Source organism: Buteo buteo, chromosome 17 (genome assembly GCF_964188355.1).
Source record: "Buteo buteo chromosome 17, bButBut1.hap1.1, whole genome shotgun sequence".
In the NCBI taxonomy this organism is placed as follows: domain Eukaryota; kingdom Metazoa; phylum Chordata; class Aves; order Accipitriformes; family Accipitridae; genus Buteo; species Buteo buteo.
The window spans coordinates 20,891,281-20,918,577 of NC_134187.1; the positions used below are offsets into that span (position 1 = coordinate 20,891,281).

The window sequence follows — 27,297 nt, forward strand, 5'->3', positions numbered from 1 at the left end:
AGCCTTCCAGCACCTAAAGGGAGACTACAGGAAAGATGAGGAGGGACTTTTTACAAGGGCATGTAGTAATAGGACAAGGGGTAATGTCTTTAAAGTGGAAGAGGGTAGATTTAGATTAGATGTAAGGAAAAAAAATGTTTACTGTGAGGGTGGTGAGGCACTGGAACAGGTTGCCCAGAGAGGTTGTGGACAGCCCATCCCTGGAAGTGTTCAAGGCCAGGTTGGATGGGGCTTTAAGCAACCTGGTCTAGTGGAAGGTGTCCCTGCCCATGGCACTGGAGTTGGAACTAGGTGATCTTTAATGTCCCTTCCAACCCAAACCATTCTATGATTCTATGAAATGATATTCCAAGTTTCTATCTAATAAGGGGAAGTATGTATGTATGACCATGAGAGCAGAAATCAAAATGACACCAGAAATATTATTGATTGAATACTCACTTAGAATTTTAGATTAATGCTGAATACGACAAACTGATTCAGTTTGACTTAATATTTGTTAACTCATAGATTCAAAATGTTTAATGGATTACGTAAACCCTTAACGTTACAGATAACACAACTATAGACTTCTTATAAAATCACAAAGTTGCAATATTGTGCATGAAATAACTACTTTCTTTAAGAAAATAATTTATTTTCCATAGTCATGACATATAATCTGATATCAGTTACTGTACATATATTTTCTTGCAATACTCTGACTGTCTATGAATACTGGATCCACAGATGCCACTTTTGCTGCTATAAAGGAGTGAATACAGTGTAAAACTGCTGTCAGATCCTGAAATTCCAGTTCCTGAAAGAGGAAGTAAAAGAAAAAAAAAAAGAAGAGAAAATGTGAATTCATATTCAGGTTTATAAACATTTTACATAAATACAGAACAGACTAGTCAGAAAACAACAATGGACTTTGAATCTTTATAGGGAACTGTAAAGTGAAAAGTATTAAGAATAAAAGGTCTATGTCCGTACCTTGTTCACTGCCAGTTCTGCATGTCAATTTAGTTTTTACTCTGTGCTACTGTATTGTTTACCTTTTACTCAGCTTGGACAATGAAAGCATTCAACTTGCAAGAACATTCAAATATTCGAGATATTTTAAAGTATTTGATAAGTAAAGGATGATGGGGTGTCAAGTCAGAGCTGGGGAGGGTGAGGAAGACACATACTTGGCAGCCTCTGAAGGAGAGTCAGATAAGCAAGCTGGGAGGCCAGGGGCAGTGTGGAAGCTAAGGTAAAGTCACACCACAGCCTGCATATAGAAATATGGCTGGGTATGAAATTCATATGCCTTAATTCACAAAGAAAGGCAGAGTTACTCTTAACCAGCTGACAGATTCCCTTGACTTTTTAGAATGTATTTCACCTTCTGTGCACAAGTTAAATTCCTTTTCCCAATCTCCCCAGACAGAAATGGAGTGATATTCTGATACAATGACAACAGATATAATACAAGAAACATATTCAATTTACATGATACTCCTATTTGTAAAGTCTGCAGCTGGGAAATATATTGTGGGGACATTTGGGACAGTTTTTGGTTTGGAGAGAAGAGTTTTCAATAACATGTTGGCTACATAGTAGTTTATTGAGGCACACTCCATACGCTTGCCTTTAAACAAAAAGCAAAGCACTGGACTTCTGCTTTTCCTATCACAGTATTTTACAGTATCTTCTCGACAAAACTGCCTCAAACAGAATATTTGGAATTCAAGGTTACTGTTCTGGAAAAGCTCACCATCACACCATTTTGCTATGAAAGGCCATGTATTTACTAGGTAGGACTGGTTTTACTACTAATGAATGTCTTAAATTGTTCGCTAGTATTTGTGGGGCATGATTTTGTGACCCCATATTGGGCATAACTGGGAAATTTTTGGTAGTGGGGGGACCTGCCGGGCGGCCTCTGTGAGGAGCAGCCGGGGCTGCCCTGAGCCAGACACAGCCGGTTCCAGCCGGTTCCAGCCCACCCACCCCAGGGCACCGCTCAGCCCCACAGACAAGGCCGGGGCGCCTCAGGGGAAAATGTATTTAAGAAAGAGCAGTAAATTCCTCCAAAAGGCAGCAAGGCCAGTGCAGTAGGAGGTGCTCCATGGCAGAGCAGGTAACACCCCCAAAAGGACCGCAACTGATGGAGGAGCTGCACCAGAGCAGAAGGAATGAGTAAGAAGCAAGGAGCAGCAAAGGAAAGGAGAGACAAGGAGTGGCAGAAAGAAACCATTACACCCCGACAATATTCGAGGGCTCTACTTCATGATGATGACATTCTACTGATTTTTAAACCTGTGCACAGTTTCTTTACAACCTCAGGCACATATAGTTCATTGTCTCAGGGATTTTATTTTCCACTAAGCAAATTTATTATTCCCAGAAAAATTTAATTTTCTGTTACTGTCTGCTCTCTCCAGCATAAGGTGACAATAAGCAATATTACTGGACAATAAGAGTTACAGAATGATATTCAACAAGCTCCCAAGACAGGCTCTTCCTGTGGTGTAACAGGCCTTACAAATGCCTTTATTCTCTATGAAACATCCACAAAAACTACAGGGAAAGACCTTCTCAGACATGGTAGCCTTGGAAGACAGAAAGTTTCAGCACCAAGCTGTCCTCCTTCTAGTGCTTGCTCAGTGCACACAGAAGCCTAAGAGAACAATGCTTTCAGCCCCTATGTCCTGCAAACAATATGTAAGCAGAGATTTTTAGATGCGTATAATAATTTGTCTTGGGTGGGTCACCATCAGACAAACAAATTTTAACTCTTTCCAGAACCTGGAAACACAAGAATTTCTCAATTAAACAGCTTTGAGAATATGTTAACATAAATGGAATGACTCTCCCCTCCCTTCAAAAATTCTTCTCTGGAATTGCTGACTGTTTTTCCTACAGCTTTCCAAGAAAAAAAATCTGAATTCAGAAACGATGTGTAGCCATTTTTGATGCTAACTGTTGAAGAAATAAGCAATTTACAACAGATTATTGTAATTCAATATCTAGTACAAATTACAAACTAACACTTCCAAGATTATAAAGAACAGCAAACACAAAACACATCTAATTAAAAAAGAGGGGCACAAATCAATATAACCAATAAGCAGAATGTGCTATTTATTATCATTCATGCCTAGTTAAATAAGGAGAAAATAAGATAACATTGAGGGAAGAGGCAAAACTCTCTCAAACTTCTGCTTTTGCATACTTGCTAGTCAACAAATTAAGAAATAATTATCCTAAAAGAAGGAAAATCTCTTGAGAACTTATGTCAAACTAAGCACTTAGGTAACTGTTAATAACTGGCATTTGGTTGCTGAAGTAATCATTTGGGCCTTGTACTCAAAATTAGATCTTGTTGTGAAAGAAAAATGAAGTGTAAATGTTGGTTAAAATCCTTTGAGGAATTTAAGCCCATGTAATCTGTATTCTGATTTTTTTTGGCATTAAACCCCCTGCTTTTTCTCTTTTGATCGATAGTTATGGAGCAAGTATGGGAATAAGTTTCTTAAAACATATTTTATTGACAGTAGATGTCTACTGTAAATATTAATAAAAATTAATATAAACACTTTCAGAAAAAAATAGTGCCATTATTTAACTCTTATTGTCTAAATTTTATAAAACTAAAATGAAGTACACACTCATGAGTATTAATGAAATACAACTCAATATGAAATAATACAGGCCTCAGTATATCAGTTCTTGGCTCAAGTAAAGGGCTAACATCTCCTGAATTACCATCTTTAAAACCAATATATTCTAAAATAGAAACCCACTCACATTAATCATAGATTTGCTCCAAAATCAGCTGAAATCATCCAACAATTTCACCTCAGGTTCTGACATTCCACATGCTGACCAAATGCAGCCAAATGAACTAAGAGGAGAGCCCTTCAGAAAGCTTTCCATTTCTCTGCTCTGGCTTTATGCACTTCTAATCCATACATGTTTATCAAGATAAGCAATCAGAGGTAACCTAACATAGATTGTAGGCAGGATTTTGTTGCTCTAACAACGACATGTGAATAGTTTTGGGATACGAAAAGAGCAAGGACAGGAATGTCTCATCACTGGGAGTCAGTCCTTCCCAGTGCCCCTACTGCAGAGTCCTCTCTGTTTCTGTCAGAGTTCAGAGTATAGATCAAACTGCAGTAGTCCCTCCTGCATATCTGAGAGAAGTTGTCTAATCTGTTGTGAACAATCTTTTGAATACTAATAATATGCTCTTATTTCTAGAAAAGATAATCTACATACAGTTGAAAGAGGAGCAGTATTGCTAAACCTATGTTTTATGTGAAGACAACAGTGTATTTTCTCCAGTTAGTACTGCAAGTCCCTCAGTTAGTGGGATTATTTTCAAGAGTGGTGCTAGTTTTGGAAGTTGTTATAGAACTGGGTAGCCAAATAGGTGTCATGTAAGCTCCTCATGCAGTTCACCAGCTGGTTTGCTTCTCTCATGTTCTCTCATATCTTCACTATTTTACGTTGTCTGTAGGGTTGAGCGATCATCTGGGATCATAAAAGAGGACCAGAGCTCTGGAGGTGTCCTCTTGCAGGGCTCAGTTAGATGTGGTCACTATGGTGGTATCAGAGAGGTGGGGTTTGCCTGAGGCCTTGTGCACCAGAAGCTCCCAGAAATGCAGCTTATCACAGTAGTTTTTGACCCAGGAGAACACAAATGGGTGTTAGGCTGTGGTGCTTTGTGTTTGAAGGATGTTTCATGTCTGCGCTGGCTGCCTTCACAATCCTGAGGCTGGCTAGTCAGGTGCAGGTGTTGAGGAAATCCAAAGCAAAAGTTGGGGTATGGATTTGTGCAGGCTCAGGATAGAGGTTGCTCAGAGAACTGGTGTTCTGGTGGTGGATATAGCTTGCATGCAGAGTACAACAGGGAAAGGGGAAGAGGACGGGGGGTTAGTTTGGAAACATGGATTTGCTAAAAGATAAGGATGGCCTTCTGGCTTGGGGAAATGTAGATGTTGCATAGTCAGAGGACATGGACACTATATGTCTCTTAGCAAGAAACTATCTTGAATATAGTTTTAAGGGTGGAAATCTGGCTTTCTCAGGTTTAGAATGTAATGTGAATTTTTCCTAGAAAAAACCACCAATGAAGCTTCTTTCAAATGAGTGCATTGCTCTAATAATTTTCTTTTTTTTTTTTTTAAGCAACATTCCCCTCCATACCCAGCCAGGCAGATGACTGAGTAACTGATCATTTTATTTGGTCTACATCATGTAACACCACCCTTATGCTTGCTTGCCTTATCTGTGATCACTGGTTTTTTCTTTAATTAAGACTGTCAGTTTATTTTTGGTGTATTTAGAAGAATCTGTGCATGTCTAATATTTCAATAACCAAAGCTATTTCAGTTTACTGTATGTATCCTAATAAGTGGATTAAATACAACAAAGGCACTAGAGGGAAGACAGCAAGACAAGAATATAAAAGATTGGATTAAAGCAGTGGGAGGAAAAGACTGCAAAACTGCCTGCTGGTACTGAGAATATAAAAAATGCACACACTGCACTGACCTCGATCACTACATGTGCACAGCCAAGTAAGAAAAATATATGTTCTTGTTTTGTCCACCCACCTATGAGAGCTAGATTTATTACATATCATAAAGAGCTTGACAGGCCTGTTGCATCATTACCACGCACACACTTAATTTTATTGATTACTTCCGAGAGCTGTTGAATCGCTATTTGAACAAGACATGAGCCTGTATCACATAAAAGGCAGATAATAGAGACACTGACAGATAGTGTTATTGTGCCCTGCGCATTTCATGAATTCTTTAAGGACACCGGTAAGCCTCAGTGTTTATTAGTTGTTCACAAGAGCACTATTACTACTGTATTCTTCAGCATATTATTTCAATCAGATCGAAATGATAACCATATCTTTTGTAAAAAAAGAACAGATAAAGGTATCTAGGTTTTAGCTCCAGTCCACATGGAAGTCAAAACAGGAAGGGAAATTCTAAATTCAGTTCTATATCTCAGCAAGTATACCAGGGCTTGGTTGCTATATCATGGATGAGAAAAACGAATGTATTAGTATTGCACAGCTTGTCAAGACTGTTATAAACACACAAAGATAAATTATCAGCTATTGTATGAAAGCTTCTTCAGCTATAAACTTTTATTTGGCCTCCTCTTTGTGACTGTCATCCACACAAAGAGCAGAAGGAAAAGCTACAATGGTGCTCTTACCCTGCAAGCATAAGAACTGGATCTATCATGCCAACATTCAGTGCCACATTAATTGCAACTCTATCAATTGTACTTAAGTCTTTTAACAGTGTTCTACAGGGATCTGGAAGAGTCAGATGGCTTTTCACTTTCAGCTTGAGTGATTCCAAATGCCAATACCTACTGCTAAATCTGAAACACCTTTAAATGTGGCATTGGCAGATGTAAACTTTAGTAACGCACAAGAAACTCATCTGAAAAGTTGTTCTGGACATGCTTGTTTAAAAGCAGCCAACTAAATTCACCCATTCCAGCAAATATTAAAATAAATTTCCAACCGCAATCAGACTGTCCAACACCATCACACAGGCAAAATCTTAACTCTTATATACCATCATCTTGCAAATGTTTTTCAAGATCTCAAGATGTTCAGTAGTAAACTGCCAGACTTCAGCAAGAGAAGACACATGTTACTAAAAATACAGAAGGGCTTGAGAGCTAGATTGTTTTTTATTGATGCTAGAGATTAATGTTGCTGTAAAGAGAGAGCTTTGCTTGCACTCTCCTTAATTTGCCATATCTCTCAACAGTACTAATATGGAATGAATATAATTTCAGATAAATACAGTAAATCTAAAGAAAGAAATACAGTTGCTGCCCTGTCCTTGATCACTTTCCTGAAGTTATCCTGTTTCAAAGTGCCGTGGCTTAAGCCCAGCCAGCAACAAAGCACCATGAAGCCGCTCACTTACTCCTCACCGCCAACCCCGGAGGGATGATGATGAGAAAATATAAAGAAAGGCTCATGGGTCGAGACAAGGACAGGGAGGGATCACTCACCACTTACGGTAACAGGCAAAAGACAGGCTCAACTTGGGGAAAAAACAAAATTGATTTAATTTGCTACCAGTCAAATCAAAACAAGGATAATGGGAAGTAAACCCAAACCTTAGAACAGTTTCGCCCACCCCTCCCTCCTTCCTATCTCAACTGCATTTCCAGTTTTCTCTCCCTCCTCCCCCCGGCAGCGCAGGGGGACGGGAATGGGGGTTGGGGTCAGTTCCTCACACCTTGTCTCTGCCGCTCCTTCCTCCTCAGGGCGAGGACTCCTCACTCGTCCCCTGCTCCACCGTGGGATCCCTCCCACAGGAAACAGTCCTTCACAAACGCCTCCAATGTGGGGCCTTTCCACGGGCTGCAGTCCTTCAGGCACAGTCTGCTCCAGCGCGGGCTTCCCCACAGAGTCCCGGCCATCTTGGGGGGCATCCATCCCCCTGCTCCGGTGTGGGCTCCTCTCTCCCCGGGCTGCAGGTGGGCATCTGCTCCCCCTCTCCCCTCCGTGGGCTGGGGGGGACAGCCTGCTGTCTGGTCTCCCCACAGGCTGCAGGGTATCCCCTGCTTCCCCGCTCCTCCTCCCCTCCTTCCTCACTGACCTCGCTGTCTGCAGAGGGGTTCCTCTCACATCCTACTCCCCTCTCCACTGCAGGTTCCCCTTCTGAACTCTGTTCTTCCAGAGGCGCTACCACCGTCACTGACGGGCTTGGCCTGGGCCAGTGGCGGGTCTGACTTGGAGCCAGGGAAGCTTCTGGCAGCTTCTTACAGGATCCCCTCCCCCACTAGCAAAACTCCACCACACAAACCCAAAACATAAAGAGAACATGATTAATGCAAAACTGCTGCAGAGTCTAGTTGCAAAATCAGATCACATTGTACCACTGTACCAGTCTGAAATTACAGAAGAGTTGAGGCTTGAAGTCACTGAAGAAAGCATACTGAATGCACTCAGGTAAATATGCAGGCTTCTTAAGTTATATGTGTAACAGACAAGAAGTGTATGAGACCAGCAACATTTAGTTGAAGCTCCAATATGTCTCACAATAATATAGCAATACTATGATTTCTTTTCTTTCTTCAGTGAAATATTTGAGACCAAGTTAGTAAAAGAGCAAATGTAGTGAAGAAAGATAAATAAACTCTCTTTCCATTTCTAAGGTGAATGAATTGTTAAAATCTAATTCCATCTCTTCTTTTCCAAGGAGTACAAAAGTAACAAAGAATAAGATAAGAAGAAAAGGTAAATGCTCAGTTAAAATATGCTTGGAAGAGAAAGTGTTATCCTCCAGGTAGCTACAGTTTAGCTAAGGGAGTTAAAGCATCAATACAATCCTGGAAGTATTAAACTTAGTTTGTATTTTTTTTTCAAAGCAACCTTGAAAATTCAGGGTACATGTCATGTAGGCTAAGAATATCTACTGTTATTACGATTACTTGTAATTTCTCGGTACTGGATCCTGTATTCAGATACATAAGCTATATACAACTTTGCCAAATATAAAATGTTTTGGCCGATATTTACCATACCAGTTTTCTGCAACAGATTACTTTTCAAATGAAAATTTTATCCAAAATGGCTTACTCACTTCTGAGACTCTAAATTTGGTAGGAAGATTTTTTTTGCATCAGGGGGCTGCTTTTTACTATTCGTGTGAAATCTGCTCACATTTGTTCATTGGAGAATTTACTTCAAAAATTTATATTATATAAAGATATAATTTTCACGGAGCATGCTCCAGCTTCAGACTTCTACCAAGCACGTAATTAAAGAGTTGCCTTCATGCCTTCAGCTCTCTCCTACTACTAAAGTATTCAGAGATTTTTTTTTTGTTCTTCTCATTTTCATGTCTTTTTTTTAGCTGTAACTGTTAAGAAAAGATAAAAACAAGTATCTTTTTGCACATGAACTTCTTTTGTGTAAGAGGCACATGTGTAGTCAACATGCTCCATTGTGGCTGAAAAGCACACAGGTTTAAGAGCCCTCCACCAAAGGGACATGAAAAGGCATCTCCAGCTCAAAGAATTCCAAACTGCTGATCCAAGGAAGAGTTGACCACAATCCATACAAACTCTACATTAATGCCACAATCCAGATTACTTCATAATCGATCACTCTCCTCTCCCTTTCAAAATAATTGCAGAACTACTGCTTCACACAGATCCATTTACATGCTATGTTGCAATTTCAGAATTTTTCAGTCTCTCTTCTAAAAAAGTAAGTCTGATTTCCTACAGAAATAAAGTAATGAAATCATATATATGTGCATGTGTGCAATTTTTGCCCTATTTGTCGAAGAGGAGGACACCTCAAAGGAACTGAATTTCTAATAGTGTAGCACAAGCTGTTGGTAGGGATTGGGATGTCCTGGTACCACCCTGCAGGGAAGTGAAGGCAGGGAGAGCATCGTCCTTTCCTGCCTTGACCAGCAGCTGGGGCAGGGGTCCCTTGGCCACCCATTATTTATGGGTTATCTAACTGGGTAATACACACATACCTACAAACCACCTGCAAGAACTTTTACCCTGTTGTCAGGCTGGATAAAAATATGCTGGTACTTGGCAGTAATATGAATGCATTGCAATGACTTTTGGAGGATTTCAAGGAGTCAAAGTGGAATTATTACTGGAAGTATTAATGGCAGGGTAAGTTCAGGGAAGTACTGAAGTAGGAAACTATGAGAAGTTGTAGGGAATAAGAAGGACCTGAAGGAGAAACAACTGACAGGAATCTAGGCCTTACTAGCTTCTTTGAACAGAAAACTTTTTAAATGGAAAAATGTATTGTTCACCTAAAACTGAAGTGCACAGGAAGAAGCACTTGGCTTAAAATTTATAGGAGAAGAAAAAACATCATCTCTAACTAGTCACCAAGATGCAAAAATAGAATTCCCAAATGTGATTTTTTTTGCCCAAGAATTTATAAGCATATAAAATTAGATATAATTTGGAAAATTCTTTTGCAACCTTAACTCTACTGTTTACTGCCAAGTGAACATGTCATCTGTATCAAGCTTTATTTCACATGTAGTGGCTCATTTACTCAGGAAAAATGAAACTTCTGTTATTTGATGACATTTTCTGTTTCTCATCATTGGCTGCATTTCACTGTACAGCACCATCTGGCTCTACGAAAGCTCTTTCAGTACAATAAACTGAGGCAGATACTGTACTATGCTACAGGTATTAGTGTTGGTTATTTCCCAACGAGTCTGTAATTCTGAAATCTAAGAAACAAAAAGGTTTAGGTGGTGGGCATATACCTGAATATATATACCACTTATCTGAAGTGGAGAGGCTGCACAGCTGTATCCCAGTCCCATTTAATGTGAAATCCTAGTGGGTACACTGCACTGTGCAGAGGCAGTGGTAAAAGGTATAGTCACTGAAATCCTGATAAATCCTCAGCTACTTAGTATCAGCCTTTCCTCTGCCTTTAATGAGCTTTTTCTGGGGTCTTCCAACACTTATGCACATTTAGGTACATATATACTTAGAATTCTGTATGAACCGATCACGTATCATCTTCCAACTGATAATTTCAAGGTACCTCACAAATATTCATGAAACCTTTGCCAATTACAAGGTGTTTTCATTAGAGCTATGCAACAGAATAATTTTTAATGTTTTAACGAATCTGTCTCCTGGACAAAATCTGCTGTAAAATTATCATTAGAACTCACTTTTATCATTATTTTACAGATAATCAAATTTTCATAAAAATGCTGAAATTAGCAATTTTTCTATCTAAAGAGTAAAATAGAGGTAAAACCAATTAAAAACAATTTAAGTGAGCACAGAAATAAAAATAAAATAAAATCTAAAATACTCAGATTTTTCTACCACAACAGGAAGAGGAATGATCCAGTATGAAAGCAATGGAATTCCATTGCAAGCAACGGAATTGGAGCCCTTGGATTATCTAATGATTTAATACACAGATTCAGAGATTCAGATTATGTTTTTTGCACCAATACAATCTTCCTGTCTGATCTGGAACAAGTTATGTGAGCTCTCTGCAACAGATGATCATGTATAAAATGATGATAGTAGTCCTTTTCCATCTCCAAGGAGTACTGTGAGAAATGAAGTGGAAATGACCTGCTACTCTAGTCAAGTTATTATAGTATTGTACCTTTTGTAACAGATATTATAATATCTTTCACAGTAGACCCAACAGACAACTCTGGTTAAGTTTGCTGATGAAATACTGAATAATTTACTAATATAGATGTACAGAGAAAGACATACTGCATTTGTTGTAACTTTATGATCAACAAGGAAGGTTAGAGATTTTCTTCTTACAACTTTTTTTAAACATTAGAAGGATAGGTAATATATAACCTTTGCATACGGTCACTATAGAGAAGTATCACTTTATAAGTGACTTCAACCTGTACAACGCCAGGTAAGAGTATTTGAGAATTTTCATAGATCTTCAGATATTTTTCTGTTGTTTTCATTGGCTTTTGTCCACCAATCCCAGTTGAACCTCACTCTTACCTTCCTCTTCTCTGTCATATCACATCAAAGTTCTCCTCATTCTTTTTAAAACTGCATGATTGAAAAATTATCTTTTTATTTATTTATTCATCATCAAGCTTGGGATCACAGGACAGAAACAGTACAGATTAAAGTATTACAGCCAAACCTCCAGATGATGATTCAAACTAGAATCCTGAATTGGAAACTTCTGAAGTTCAGTTAGGAATCTGAATTCTAAGTTTCACAATTTTATTTGATGATTGCTGCAGGAAAAAAAAAGAGACACCAGTAATATCTTATCTATAGTAGTGACTGGATGTCTCCACAGCTTAATTCGAGATCTTGCAAAGCACTGTGTGCTCTTAATTCATGGTAGAACCAATAGGTTTCAGGAATTGCTTGGCCTCTTGCAAGAATATTCCCTTTTTTAAGCTAATAAATGTTACATAATCTTTTTATTGGTAAAGCTTAAGCACATATTATTTGCTTAAGTCTACTATATAGCAGCTTAAAAAGTTTTGGTTTACCCTTTTTAGAAGCAGTTTTTAGATGTATCTATTATAGGTTGACTAAACAACTTCACAGAAATCATCTTTCTGAAACAGTAAAACATCATCATAACGCAACTCAGTAACAGGTTTGTACAAATAGTGTAATAAATCTATAGATACTACACCACTTTTTGGTTTATTGTGGGGTTTCTAGAGAATAGGAAAAAAAAGATAAATTGTGATGTGGAGTTCACCATAAGCATGTGCAGTAGTAAATGGAGTTTTTGATGCCTTGACAGTAAATTCCATTTCATTTTTTAGTAAACTGAGAAAGAGGATATTGCTTACCTTTGTCTCAATTTGTTTGGTGTCTAGATTCTGAAAAAGCAGCTTTACTCTTGTTTTCCCATCATCTGAAGAGCCTTTGAGCTGAGAGAATTTAAACCTCCATAGCACGTTCTAAACAGAAAGAAACTTGATTAAGGACTCTGTTACAGACTCCTACCTAGAACTATAGATTGATGATCAATGTTTATGTATTAAGATAAAGCATTGGGGCAGTAAACAAAGCACATGATAAGAGTCTGGTTGCAGAGCAAATAAAATTAAAAGCTCTGTATCATATGTGAAAGCAAAATATGCAATATTAATATTCACTAATAAAACAATTATTTAGAAATTCCCTGAAATGTAAATGTTTCAGTTGCCTACGTAATATCAAAACCCAAGGCAAAAGGCTAATTCCAGAAAGTTCCATGAGGATATTTGCATCAGTTTCACTATGAACACAATTCCATACCATAGCTCACTCTTTCATGCTTCAGCTGGTTCATCTGCATAATGTAGATAATAATGTCTTACATAGATGTTGCAAAGCTGCATTTACTGATGTGTGTAGCATGGTTTGAAATCCTCAGATAAAATAAGCTACAGAAATGCAAAAATATTATTATTGAATGTAGCCTCACAAACCACAAAAATATGTTCTACATTACATAATTGTTTGTAAAATATCTAAGAATTCTAGGCTTCTTGGTCTCCTACAGGTTTATGAATGGCATCTTACTACTGTTGGCAAATCCTAAATTGACAGGTATATTTTAATATTTATGGAGATACTTTTTAAAAACAAATATTGGGAAATTATTCTTGAAACCAATGTCATTTTCTGTTTATTTGAATGGTTTCTATTGATTGCCCGAAAATGTATAAGTTTGAAAAAACACAAGGTAACAACTTGCATTCGGACTTCCTGCTGATGTTTCCTTAATACCTATAATCTTAATGAAAATTCTATGCACATGTTGAAATGGGATTCAGTCCCTGGACACTGCTGAGGAAACACAATTTAAATACTTTGAAGGCTATTTCAAAAGCACACACAGAAAAAAGTTTGCTATATTCCATTGTCCAGTATACCTCAACACAAAATATTTTTTTCATGTAGACCAGTGCTACCAGTGGTCTTCAGAACCCTACTCATAGTTTGATAAAGAATGCCCTATAAATAAAAAAGTATTTATGGAAGGCACAAAAAGCCTGATTCCATCTCCTGGTTCCCTGCAGACATAAATGTCATTGACTTCTTAGACAAATATAACAGATGAAGAAAAACCCAACTATGCTACAGCATTGTGATGGTGCTTAAACTTTACATTCATGAACAGATTTAACTGGGTCCAGAGGGCCTAATTAGACCACCTGAAAAGTATTCAAAGCTTAAATGAGTTTGGATCTAAACAGGATAGATGAATGTTCGCTATATAATATAACTGCTAGGGTGGAGATGAAACAAGAACTTAGGAACAATTTAGCAATAATAGGCATTGCTGGAGTCATAATCTCTCTCAACAGTTGACACTGAGTGGAAAAGAAGAGAAGTGGATGGCTCTGGAAGGTGGAAGAAAATGCATACTTTGGGATCCCTTTATCTTGGATGAGCGGCTGGAAGCACAGGATGGGGAAGATGAACCAACCAAGCCAACAAGATAAAAAGAATCTCTACGATCAGATGTAAAGCAGCTTCGGGCCACAAGAGCATCTCTGTTATGGGCCCAAACTGGTAAAAGCTGAATGAGTTAGAGCCCATGATGACCCTGGGGCAGAACATGTAGGAAATGAAGTAATTCTTTCAAATAAGTTTAAGAATCAACCAGAACTGTTCTAGAAAAGAGTTTTCTAAACGACACTTAAACTCCCTGTGTTGGGTTTCCATGGCAAGGTTTTGGTAGTGGGTGGGCTACAGGGGTGGCTTCTGTGAGAAGCTGCTGGAGGCTTCCCCCATGTCTGACAGAGCCCATGCCAGCCGGCTCCAAGACGGACAGGCTGCTGGCCCAGGCCGAGCCCATCAGCGATGGTGGTAGTGCCTCTGGGAGAACAGATTTAAGAAGGGGAAAAAAACTGCTGCACAACAGCAGATGGAAGAGATGAGTGAGAATATGTAAGAGAAACAGCCCTGCAGACCCCCAGGTCAGTGAAGAAGGAGGGGGAGGAGGTGCTCCAGGCACCAGAGCAGAGATTCCCCTGCAGCCCGTGGGGAAGACCATGGTGAGGCAGGCTGTCCCCCTGCAGCCCAGGGAGGACCCCATGCCGGAGCAGGGGGATGCCCGAAGGAGGATGTGACCCCATGGGAAGCCCACGCTGGAGCAGGTTTTCTGGCAGGACTTGTGATCCCGTGGGGGACCCACGCTGGAGCAGTATGTGCCTGTAGGACTGAAGCCCGTGGAAAGGACCCACACTGGAGCAGTTCATGAAGGACTACAGCCCATGGGAAGGACCCACGTTGGAGAAGTTCGTGAAGGACTGTCTCCCATGGGAGGGACCCCATGCTGGAGCAGGGGAAGAGTGAGGAGTCCTCCCCCTGAGGAGGAAGGAGCGGCAGAGACAACGTGTGAGGAACCAACCCCAACCCCCATTCCCCGTCCCCCTGCGCCGCTCGGGGGTGGGGAGGAGGGAGAGAAAACCAGGAGTGGGGTTGAGCCTGGGAAAAAGGGAGGGGTGGGCGAAGGTGTTTTTAAGATTTAGTTTTTATTTCTCATTACCCTACTCTGATTTGATTGGTAATAAAATAAATGAATTTCCCCACGTTGAGTCTGTTTTGCCTGTGATGGTAACTGGTGAGTGATCTCTCCCTGTCGTTATCTCAACCCAGGAGGCTTTCCTTATATTTTCTCTCCCTTGTGCAGCTGAGAAGGGGGAATGATAGAGCAGCTTTGGTGGGCACCTGGCATCTAGCCAGGGTCAACCCACCACACTCCTAAGCAAAAGTTCTTGCCCTTTTTATTTCGTCATTTGTAATAAGAAGGCCTTTTTTATATTATTTTCCAGACTGTAAAGAACATTTTTTAATGAGTACATGAACTGGTTGCCTAAAATTTGAGATCCAGGCTCAGAGTCATAGAGCAGACAGGGGACTGGCCTTTATTTTAATAAGCCTGTATGAACACCTGCTGTGGTGTAAGAGCATTCTTTGCATCAATAGGTGACTTTAATTTGAAATTCATTATCTTGAAGAAAAAATAAATTTTTCAGCAAAATTGCTGTGTCCCTAATGAACTGTTAATTGCTTGACCACTTCAACAACCTATTCAGTGCTGGTAGGAAGTATTCTGAAAAAGCTATGAGTATGGGGCAACACAGTCAACTCCAGCTGACAACTATGGAAGTAAGATGAACTGCAGAAGCCGCCCATTACTGCCTCACTCAGGCTTGAGGATGAAGAGGATATCTCCATCTCTAACACAGATGAACAATAAATGTATCTGAGGTCCCCAGAATTTTTACAGTTTAACAACAGAATCAATCTATATGATGGTATTCTGTATTTCTCCTTAGGTAAGCAACAAAGGTTGATCTAAAGCCTCCTCATCATCAATACTGAAGGTAGGCACTGTGGCCAAAGTCCTATCAATAGAGAAGTTTATAATTTTAAATCAATCTTCAAATTTGAAAGAAACATTTTCTATAGTCTCAACTAATGAGATTACTTTCCATAGTTAATTTGTGGCTACACGTAAATGTGTACAGTTGTACAAAAAGCACTATTTCAGAATGCAGTATCACCTGATGCAGAGAAATGTATGCAAACATATTTACTGAAGCTTTATGCTACCTCATAGGATAGCACACAACGCAATTAGTCTAAATTTTCAAATAACAATGATCTTGGTCATTATTTCTGTGCACAAAGATTTCAATAGCCTTGTGCATTTTGGCCCCAAACCCCCAAAATACCAACACACAAAAACTAGATCCTGTGGCAATATTTCAAAATGCAGTATGTTTCCTCTTAACTCAGAATGACTGACTGAATTTCTTTAATATACATTTAAAAAAATCCTTTCAGTTTGGCGTTGAAGACCATATTTCAAAGGAGAGACCTTCTACCATACAGCTCTGTTAATGCAGAAACATTTTTTTGTGTGTATGTTTACTCCTACTGGCAAACAAATGTATAAATCCATTTAGAATAATTTAAAGTATCACTAAATTATATATATAAAATAGTAGAATTATAGACAGGCCTTGGAAGTTGGCATGTATCATAAAACATCCCCTGTCAGCACTTTATATATAGCCACTGTTTTGCAAGATAAGTGAATTTAATCTTATAGATTATGACTTTGAAATGTGTTTGCCCTTGTTCTGTTTATTTTAGACATGGCCTAAATTTTTTGTGATGGAAGAATAATTAATCCTATTTTATACCTGTAGCTTCAAAACAAATGGAATCAGGTGACACTTCATTTTTTTCATGACTGGTAATCTTTTAAAAATCTTGAAGTTTCTTCATTATAAGACACTAAGTTCTCTGCTAAATATAACCTTCCTTTGCTCTTATAACTTGAAAAGGAAAACACTTTTTTAATATCTTTCTCCAAAATCTATCTTTACATGCTAAGGAACAACTATACTTGTTCCTTTCAAGTCCCAAACTGACTACATTTCAGTAGTGCTATATAAATAAAAAGTACAGTACATTTGAGGAAGAAATACTCGACATCAACATAAAAAATTACCATTCTGATCAACATAAAAAAATTACGATTACTGATAACTTCAATAACAGTAAAATAAAACTGAGTTTTCTTTTCTTTTTCCTCTTACCTTTGTTTTACTGTCAAAACAGGTAAATCCCAGAGCAAAGTCAACTGTGAAACACAGGGTATCCCCTTGCCAACTGCACATATATGTTTTAGACTGGAAAAAAAAGTATGATTTTTGAGACAACAACCATCATCATCATTTATCATATAAAAATAATATTTTATGCAGTTTTTGTGTGGGAAGACACTCAGCTGGCAACACCGAAAATTGTCAAAAACTTCTGACAGTATCAGATCTGGCAGCTAGACACTAACTGGAGGTCTTCTATATTTCAAGTCACTCTTGTAGGGGTTTCTTGGAAACCATTCCTCACAAAATGCAACACAGAACAAACAAAAATCTGACTATTTCAAGCTTTTGGAAAACTGCTTAGACCTGACCTATTAATGACTTCTGACATCATTTCCAGCAGATGTGCAGGTAACGGTGCCTAAGTGTTTAGTCATTGCAATCTAGTTAAGAAAAAGCTGTCTGTCTACTTGACCTCTCTGTCTGATTTCAACTTTGTAGACAGTCTTTCTTATTTTGCAACATTTTTTCATTTGTAAACTCGGGTGACATGCCAGTGCAGCACTATGTTAGTTAATGTAATTTAATAATAAGAACTAGCAACTATCACCCATTAGTTAGCACTGATACTTGCTAGACAGTGCTATATATACACCAATTCTTTGACCACCTTTCAGGTTAGAAAGAAAAAAATCTGTTTTATTAACAAAATGCAGAAGTTCTGTTTAAACTTCTGAATAAGCTTTAAAGTAAAAAGTCTGTTAACATTCTTCTTTACATGTGTTTTTAAGACTAGCTCACTTGGGTATATGATGGATCCTGAAAGCACATGAAAAAGCTTCTGCTGCTGATGTAGTATGAAACAGTTTGATGACATTCACCATTCACAGTTAACAGCAAAAAGCCCATTGCCTTCAGCATGAGTAGAGATCAGATCCTGTCTCCAGACTTCCCTCGCCTCCCCTTACGAGCCATTTTTAAAATTATATCCTTGTGCCTTATGAAATCTTTGATTTTTTTTTTTTCTTCCAATGTTGCCTCATGCTTGGACATTTGTTTACATGAAATTTTTGTATCTGGATAGTTTCTTTCAATTCAAAAAAATTATTTCAACACAAAAATGGTGATTGAAATTCGTAATAAATATTATTAATAATTAATAAACTTAAGTTGAAAATCATCCTTTTAATTGTTTTTTAAAGATTTTTAGTATAATCTAAAACTTCTGCATTTAGTAATTGTAAAGGTTTCCTCATTCCACTATTAATAAAATTATTTGGACTTCTACTAAAATAAGCATTTATGAGTTACATATAGGACATTTTATAAAGGATTTTGAAAGGGCTGGGAATGAAATTAATTTATTAGTACAGATTAGTATTATAATCAGCTCAACAATGACTGAGATGTATATTATTTCTGAATAAATTATTTTGCTCATTGATGTTCAAAGGTCATATTATTTGGCATTTAAAAAGATTTCAGTGATTGATATTCAATTAGAATGACATTTAAATATCCCTACATTTTATTCAGTAATTATAAGGTGGCATTAAGCACCAGTCATAACTTATTCTCCATTATTTTCCAATTAAAAAGGTTATACTAGCTGAGCTCTGACTCAGCAAAGCAATTTTAAAAACATATTAAATTAGTTTCCCCCAATGGGTAAGCATCTAAATTGCTCAGCCACAAATGGTGAATACTAAAATGAACTATGCACAAATAATTAGCCTGAAGTATTTTACAAATATTCAATATTTGCAAATAATGGAACTGGTCTGGAAATTATTCGCAGACAAATACTAGAGATAAACAGAATATGTTGCATTTTCACGTGATAAACATTACAAATAGATATATAAGTTTATACTTACAAAATACACTAACAGCATTTTCTTTAGAACAGAATTAATATGGGTTTTGCCATATAAATTTAAAAGCCTGCCTATGGCATTTCCTCAGTGACTCTGAACAGGTTCTCAGACAGCTCTGTGATAAGGACCCCCCATCTCCACTCATTATCACTAGTACAGAGCGCTATCCCTTTTCATTCTGGCCTTTGGAATAAGCTTTCTGTACGCTTGCAATTGTGTGATTACCCTTGGTTACCTACAACAATTGTTTACGTGGAAGTTTAACACAAGAAATCAAGGCTTAGCAGTCTTTTAGTGAATTTTGCAGAAAATAAAATAGCACTGTGTATTAACTGGCTTGAGAACTCACAGTTTAAGCAAGAGAGAGGAAAAGAATAGGTTATTTAAAAAAACCTTCCTTACCAATTGGAAATGAGTTTTTCTCTCATCGGTCTAATAGGTCTATACTATACTAGGTTATCACAAAACACTTGGGGATTGTAAGTAGAGGTAGATGAGAATCTACAAGGTTATCAACCTTAAGATATGCATTAAACTATCTTCCAATCATACAGCTATACCCTAATAGCCACATTAATTTACATAGCTCATACACCTATGAAAATTCAAAACATTAGCAAATGTGGTATAGTGGCCATCTTTGGCTTGCACTGCCCCAGACAAGACGTAAAAGTTTTTCCAGCTCTAACCTTGGTGATTCTGAACATTACGGGGATGTAGACTGGGAGTTTAAGCCTGATAAGATTCTTTAGTCAAAGTATTAAGAATTTAGCTATTAAAAGGAAGGCCTCATGCCTGAACTGCAAGAGATAAGAAAATTTTAGTATTGATCCTAGATCAATTATTTAATGTTTTCCAAGCAATGGTGAAATGATCTGTAGAGTAATTATTTGTAATAAAAGACAATTTACAAAACTCTTATCTGTGTAATTGTTCAGGTATCAGTATCTCAATGCATATACCTTTAACTCAGGAAAAGAATGATCTTTTCATGAGTTAATGATAAGTTGATAATATTACTGTCCAAATAGCAGAAGAACAGTGTTTCTGCCTCATTCATAGAAGAATTTCTTAGGCCTCCTGTCCCTATTCAGAAGCATGGCACTAGGCTATCTTTGGCACTGGTATCTGTCCTCCCAGACCTTAAGAGGGCTTAATGGTTACAATGACTACACGTATACACTCACTATCTTTCCCATAGACATAGAGATTTCCCAGAAATAATTCAGCTTTGATCTATCCTCGTTTAGCAGACTGTCTCACAATCCTGGAGCTCCTGATGGCAGGTTCCATTGGAGCTATTCTGCAGAACCAATGGATGTTCCAGTTGCTTCTTTGGGCAGAGTGGTGGTGGGCAGCAGGACACCATCATGGTAGCACTGCACTGTAAATGTAGGCAGTATCACGCAATACTAGTATCACTGTGCATTAATTAGCATTATCTCACATAGTGGCAATACCAGCCTTGAGCAGTACTGAGCGCATGTACTCTCTGCCTATCTTGTCCATGCCTCCATACTGGGTCCCCTTCACCAGAGTAGCTCAGATGAGAGTGAGCAAGCCTCTTTGCTCCAAAAGCAGAAGCGGAAGGTTAAAAGCAGGCCACAACATTTCCCTCTTGCTAATGAAATTCCTGCCTCTCCTCAGCAAATCGTTGATACAAAGCCGACCTCTTGTCTGTACACGAACTGCAGGGGAGTGAGATTCCTGGACAGGAGTAAGAAGGCTGGGTAGGGCACAGAGTTAGGAAAAAGTGAGTCCTGGAAGCTAAATGATGGGAAAAGAGGGCCTGCATCTAGGAGTAGGAGGTGTCGGCAAGAGTGTGTAAGCATCCTTCTACTGCAGCCTTCACAATGAAATTAAGTCCCTACATGTACCCTAGGGCAAGATTTCAGCCGTCTAACAAGGTCACATCAGCTGGTTAGTAGTTTGTCTCTCACTCCCATCTGCAAAACTTGACAATTCCATCTCAGCATGATCTTACAGTTAACTACTGTCAGGCTTGGGGAACTTAGTACTTTTTTTTTTGCTGCTATCCACATCAATTAATATCTTCCATGACTATGCACACATCTTGGAATCCGCAGAAGGTAATTATCATTGAAGGCTTGAGTTAATTAACTCTTAATGCAAAAACCAAAAAAGCTTCTTTCATGCTTATCTTCCATCAGTTTTTACAACAGGGAGAGGACAAGGGACAGATTGCTTCAGTATTCTAAAACAAAGACCGATGTAGGATTCTGTCTAACAATGAGAAGAGACTTTACAAATATGCTCAATGACAGGCTAATTAATTTCAAAACCAGCTTTTATGATCATCAGTTACGATGGCTATTTCCCTTAGAAGGAAGGAATGTGTTTGTGAACAGACCTGCTAACCTAACAGAAGGGCTTCAAACTTGGTTCATGGGTGTTAGGTACTCAAGTCAAGAGGTGACTAAATGCTAAAACTGGAGAATGAATGCACAGGAAAAGACTACAAGAAGGACTTTCTTCTTTACACTCAGAGGAGGGCATAAATAGACCTCAAATATCTGTACAGTGAGAGACAGAGCCTGGGCAACAAAGAGAAAGGGGGACAACTTCATGTGTAGTCACTGGCCTGTGACATGGTTGGAAGCACAAAGGCTCGGTGGGTAATAGGCACCATTGTAACCCAGACACAGGCTGCTTAGGAAAGAGAGGCAAGAAAGAAAAAGAGGACCCCTCCTCTTCTTGAGTTGCCTTCTGTGTATAGGGGTCCTTGGCCACACAGAGCCATAGTATGAAGCCAGAAGGAAGCGAGCATGCGCGCTAGATCAGAGGCCTTCTGATTTCGGCACAGACATGTGGGTCACCCAGGCAGGTTGAAGCCCTATGTGAGTTTGGTTGCTTCAGAGATGTGCAGTCCAAATGCTTCTAAATAAATCCAGACATGCAATAGATTATTGTGGTTACTGGAATATGAGCTTATTGAAATCCTTTAGCTGGAGGGCCTAAATTTGCCTAAGTTCTGTCATAGGTGTCCAATGTAGTATTTAATGTTACTCTGATGTGGGACTGTATTCCGTCCCAAGAAATAGGAGTTCCACTTGTTTATGTTTTTCAGTAAAATTCTTTAAAATCATGACTACTAATAATGCCTGTCAGCTGAGATGTTACATTCTGAGATCATCAACAAAGATTCATAGTAAAAAAATACCATTTCATACCGTTTTTAAAGAATCGGGGTGGTCAGTTACCAACCTTTTCAGTCAACAGTCCTTTTCCCAAGATCAACTTTATTTCCTTGGCAAATAAAGTTTCTAAGGAACAAATGAGATTCAGTGATGTTGCTCATGTTAGGGCAACACAGAAAAATGACATAGTGTATATCCCTTTTAATGGAGTTTACTTAGAAAACTAGTGCTGTTGTTCCTAATGCCTCAGCAAGCTCACAGTTTCAAAAATTTAGCTGATGCCTGGCTACAGTGTGGTTAATTATTGTCTTGCATGAAGAAAAACGTCACTTTTGCTTTAGCTGCAGCATTCATATGCAATACATTAATTCATTTTAGACTCAGCTATGTTCTGTTGAGCAGGAATTCTCGTGGTTTTGATCAGCTAAAATACAGAAATAAATATCAGTCTTTTATTCTAAATGAATACAAATTCGGCCCGTACATGATTTTGCTTGTTTATTTTCCAAAAAGCAATTGGAAAGTAGACAATAACATTACACTTTACTGCTTAAACTACACAGTTCCCCTGCTACTCTGTCAACTACTTTATAGATGTATAAATACATTTGCTCTAAGATGGGCTGTGAAGGTTTATTACATGTAGGTGGGAACACAGACACTATTTCTCACTATACTCATGGTATAGAATTCAACACATACTTTCTAAAAATAAGTGATGAAAATAACCAGACAGCAAAGCATTTGGGCAAGAACCATATCCATATCCATATGCATACAGTATACATATTGCACACTATATTCATATTATTCACTTTAAGTTAAAATATGTGCTATGCCTCTGTGTGGAAATAATATGCCATCAGTATACTAAACACTAAAATCTTCACAAAACTTTGACTTTGCTTAGAACAAGGGAGTATTTCCATTAAAATTAAATTAACATTATTTTATTAATCTAATTAATATATTTTTTGAATATTGTTTTCCAGAGACAAGTCATACCTTTCACATGTAAAATAACACAACTGATGAGAACACAGTTTTATTTGTTCAGTAAAACAGTACCTGCTTCATATATTATAAAACAGCCATCATCATCTGGTTCAGGTCTTTTTCTTTTTTTATAATTAACCACCAATGAATATAGATACAAGCCAATAAAAATAGTGCATGCATTTAGCATGTTTAATTTTGTGATGACCCCCAAATCTATTAAAGTTAATGGCAAAGCTCTTTTGAGCTATTCAAGATTTGTCTGTTGTTATTTAATGTAAAAAAAAGAACAATCAAAGCTTAGCCATATGCTGATTAAAATTAAGTGACTAAAAATCTCAAACAGACCAACTAGAAATACCCCAAACTGAGCACTTTTCCCTATTAAAGGAGTTGACCTTTCAACAAAACCCATGATCTCATAAAGACTTAAGAAAGTGAATTGTATACAGATGAGGAGGAGAGTGGAATTCTAATGGGCTAAATGTATATGAAGCGATTTGTTTGTCAATCTCTATTAAACTGAAGATTAACATAATAACTGAATTTAATTGTAAAAGTTTTCCCTAGAAATCAATTACTGGTCAACATTTCAATCATATTAACAGAAGACTCCAAGGTTGCCAATTTGAACTGATAAAGTTTTAATATAATTCAAATATCACTGATATTTGTTTCTTCTTATTTCTGAGACAAAATCTCACCTCATATTACATTTAATTTTTTTTTTTTAGTCTTTCTGTCAGTGTGGCTATCTGTAAAAAATGGAATTTTCCAGGACTTGTCCAAGGGACTTTAATGCCTGATACAGGGAAGGACCTAAATGATGCGCTCTTTTATTATGCATTAGAAATAAAATAATGCACAACAGCATTTAAAATACAGTGAGGGTAAGGAAAAAAATAACTATACCAACAGCAGACAGTTTGGAACACAGATTCTTGCATTAAGACTTTATACAGTGGCTTTGTACAAGCTATTAAATCATACAGAAGTGACAGGAGTAAGGTTTCTTAATGCATCCAATCTATTTACCAAAACACAGAGTTTGGTAAAAGCCTTAATATGGGACTGGCTATGTCAAGAATGAGCTTTTTTTGAAAATTCCACTTTTAGCATAAAAAAGCCTCTGAGTAGGATGTGGAGATGATGATAAGAGCAACCAGAGTTGTTATGGTTTTACTGAGAAATATATCTTAGCCCACATAGAGAGTGTACTAGGAGGCATACAAAATTAAACCCCTTAATTCTGAAGACAGCCTGCAAAATCTTCTTCAATAGTCTTTTCATGTAGAATTACTTGTGCTAAACAGAAGTGCTTTTTACTCTTTGAAATTCCAAAATAGTTGAATTAAAAATGCACTTACTTTGGCTTTCTCATATTTTAAAATTCTGATTGTTATTTTAGGACAAAATATTTTATATTATATATCTTTTTTTTTTTAAGCAAAACTTTCAGAAGACATTTATGAAGTACATTGAAAGCATTCTTACTCTGAACCTACATTACATATGAGAAAATGAAATGACAATGAAATCTGACATTCATCAAAAGCATGAGAGTTTTCAGAAATCTCATCCAGAACAGACTCCCAAAGCTCAGGTTATTCCTGTTCCAGATAACTGTGCAAAAGCATCAGTGAAATAATTTCTGTGAGAGTGATCAAATGAATACCATCTTCACTTAAAAAATGTGGCAGATCCACTCATTCCTTTAAGGAATTCATCATGTCACAATTAAAAGGTAACAGAAGTGTGATAATTATGGATAGATACAATTAAAATCACTTTATTGAAACAAAACACATCTGATTAAAAATCCTGTACGCTCCTTCAAGATCTGCAGTTGCTGCAACTGAAGAAATTGCATCTTAATGCCCTAAAATGACTCTTTTTTTCATTCTTGACTGAGTATTAGTATAAAAAGGTACATTCTCCTGTAAAAGATAGTGCTGTAATCTCGTGATTTCAAGAAGACATGATGGTTGTTTTTTTTGAACATTGATGCACATCTGTGGTTCAGCATATATGTATGCAAGAGACACACTGGCACTAAAAGTAAGATTTTTCAAAGGACTCAAATAATGGCTCATTATACTTTCACTGAACTTCAAAGAAAGCTTCTATTGATTTCAGTGGAAGCAGTGCTAGCTCAGTGCTTAGTGCTTTAGAAAATAACACCTATTCTTTGTATGTTCATGTTTTAAACGCTGGCTTTCTCAGGATACTGCTATGCTTGAAACTTTTGCCTTTAGGTCATCTATTACTATCATCTCAGCCACACTCATAAGTAAAACTCCTGCCACACAACAGCTGTTCTAACTGAAATAAATATCTGTCTGATCTAATCTATTTGTAATTTGTAATGCTCGTGACATTATAGCAGCTAACCACAAAAATTGTTTTCTTAGTAGAGCTCTCACTGGACAGACTGCCTTTTTGGAAAAATTCAGCGTAACTGGGATTAAGCATTAAACCACTATCACAGAGAGATTAAGGCTACAAGCACATCAGGCCTCAAGCAAACGTTCCTCTGCAGGGAACTGTGTTCCTATAGCAAGACTGATAAGTTAACTAATTTCTCCTAAACCATAGTAGGTTCAGCTATTACTTGGCAAGATGAGCAGATAATGCAGTTATGGATGCCTACTCATGGCCATGGCATTCTCTCTGTAATATGAACCTATGGCTAATGTAAATCTGACAGAAGAAAGAAGACTTGGTACCTCCTCTGCTGAACAAGCAGCCTATGGCTTAAATTGGTTGTAGGAAAAGGCAGTGAGAGAAATGGAGGTGGAAGGACAAAATCAAAGGCCAGCAGCTTAGCAATGGTCATCCTCTAGCATCCTCTAGTGAAAATTCAAAGTGCATTCTTTAGCCTTCACTTATGTCAGGGACAGATTGTGCTTCCTCATCTCTGTGCCTGAGCAAAAGCTTCGTGGTTTTGTAGCAACTCACTTTTCCATAAAGAAAAGCAAGATACAACAGTGACTGGAATGTTTAACAGTTTCCTACCTGTAGATTGTCCCAAGTATATTTTCACATACCTGAGGCAGATTCTCAGTAGCAATCATAGTAATCAGGCTGGCACCATTCGTGTTAGTGGAACTCTACTGGTCTACTTCAGCAAAGGCACTGACTTGTTTTTGATACAGTTTGTTATTATATAATAAAGGTTTTTTTCTTTTCTGGTGATCTATAAATTCTGGAATTTTGCAGGTGAAAAAGGATTTTTATAAGGAATATCAACAAGAGACATTACTGAGTAGAAAATTCAGTTCTGAATTAATGATGCTTGGACTGGGATTTTGTTTTTCTGCCTGATTCTCATAAAGGAATCATGGGCAGAGAGTAATAGGGAACACCAACTTTTGAAAACATAAAATCAAATATCAAAATTCTAAGGTAATATTACTCTATAAATTTGAAATTCCATGAGAGTGACTTCTTGACAGCTTTAATAGATTCATCCTTATTCAAGTCTATAAGATCCTCTGGAAAGTAATAACGAAACCAGACTCACACCACATAGTTGTTATCTAAACCTTTGGATTTATAAATAAATAAATATATATATTAAGAGATTTATCTCGAGAAAGACATATATATAAAAGTCTTTGGATTTACCCTTTCAATATAAATAATTTGTAATTTTAAGAATATACTACTATTTGTAGAAATACTGGTGTAGCTTCATGAAAATCAACATTTTATATTAATCATGTTTAAAATACAGTATGTGTAAACAAGATTTTGTTCAATAGCCATGTAAATTGGTACATTCTCTTGCTTTTGTTAAAATTGTAATAGGCGTATTGCTTGATTCTCACCTGGCACCTGAATTGTTGAATTATTAATCATTTTTACAAATGTATTTACAATTAATCTGTATGGTTCTCAGCATCTTTCTTTGTGTTGGAGAATGGTGCTTTTTTTGCATCAGTGTGAAAATGAATTAGAATCTAATAGCATTTCCAAAGATGACCAGTTAAATTGGAATTGTAATAAGCTTTTTGTACATAATGAAAACAATCTAAAACTTAATTGTATAATTAAACTGAGTGCTTCTTGGTAACAAACTGATATGTATCTTTTAATGACCCTATAAATCTAACCTAATCTAAATGCTATTTAATATCTCACCTGCATTTA

General features: G+C 37.4%; 1 protein-coding gene across 1 annotated transcript in view; it reads right to left on the reverse strand.

Annotated features, from left to right (window-relative positions):
* Window positions 1-266: 266 nt before the first annotated feature.
* Window positions 267-27,297, reverse strand: part of SNTG2 (syntrophin gamma 2) — a 308,015-nt gene continuing 280,984 nt past the window's right edge. Inside the window, exons 15-17 of the mRNA XM_075049219.1 lie at window positions 17,106-17,198; window positions 12,348-12,458; window positions 267-799 (exon numbers count right to left, since the gene is read on the reverse strand). Of these exons, the coding sequence (XP_074905320.1) occupies window positions 668-799; window positions 12,348-12,458; window positions 17,106-17,198 (336 nt within the window). The 3' untranslated portion in view covers window positions 267-667. The remainder of the gene's footprint in view (window positions 800-12,347; window positions 12,459-17,105; window positions 17,199-27,297) is intronic.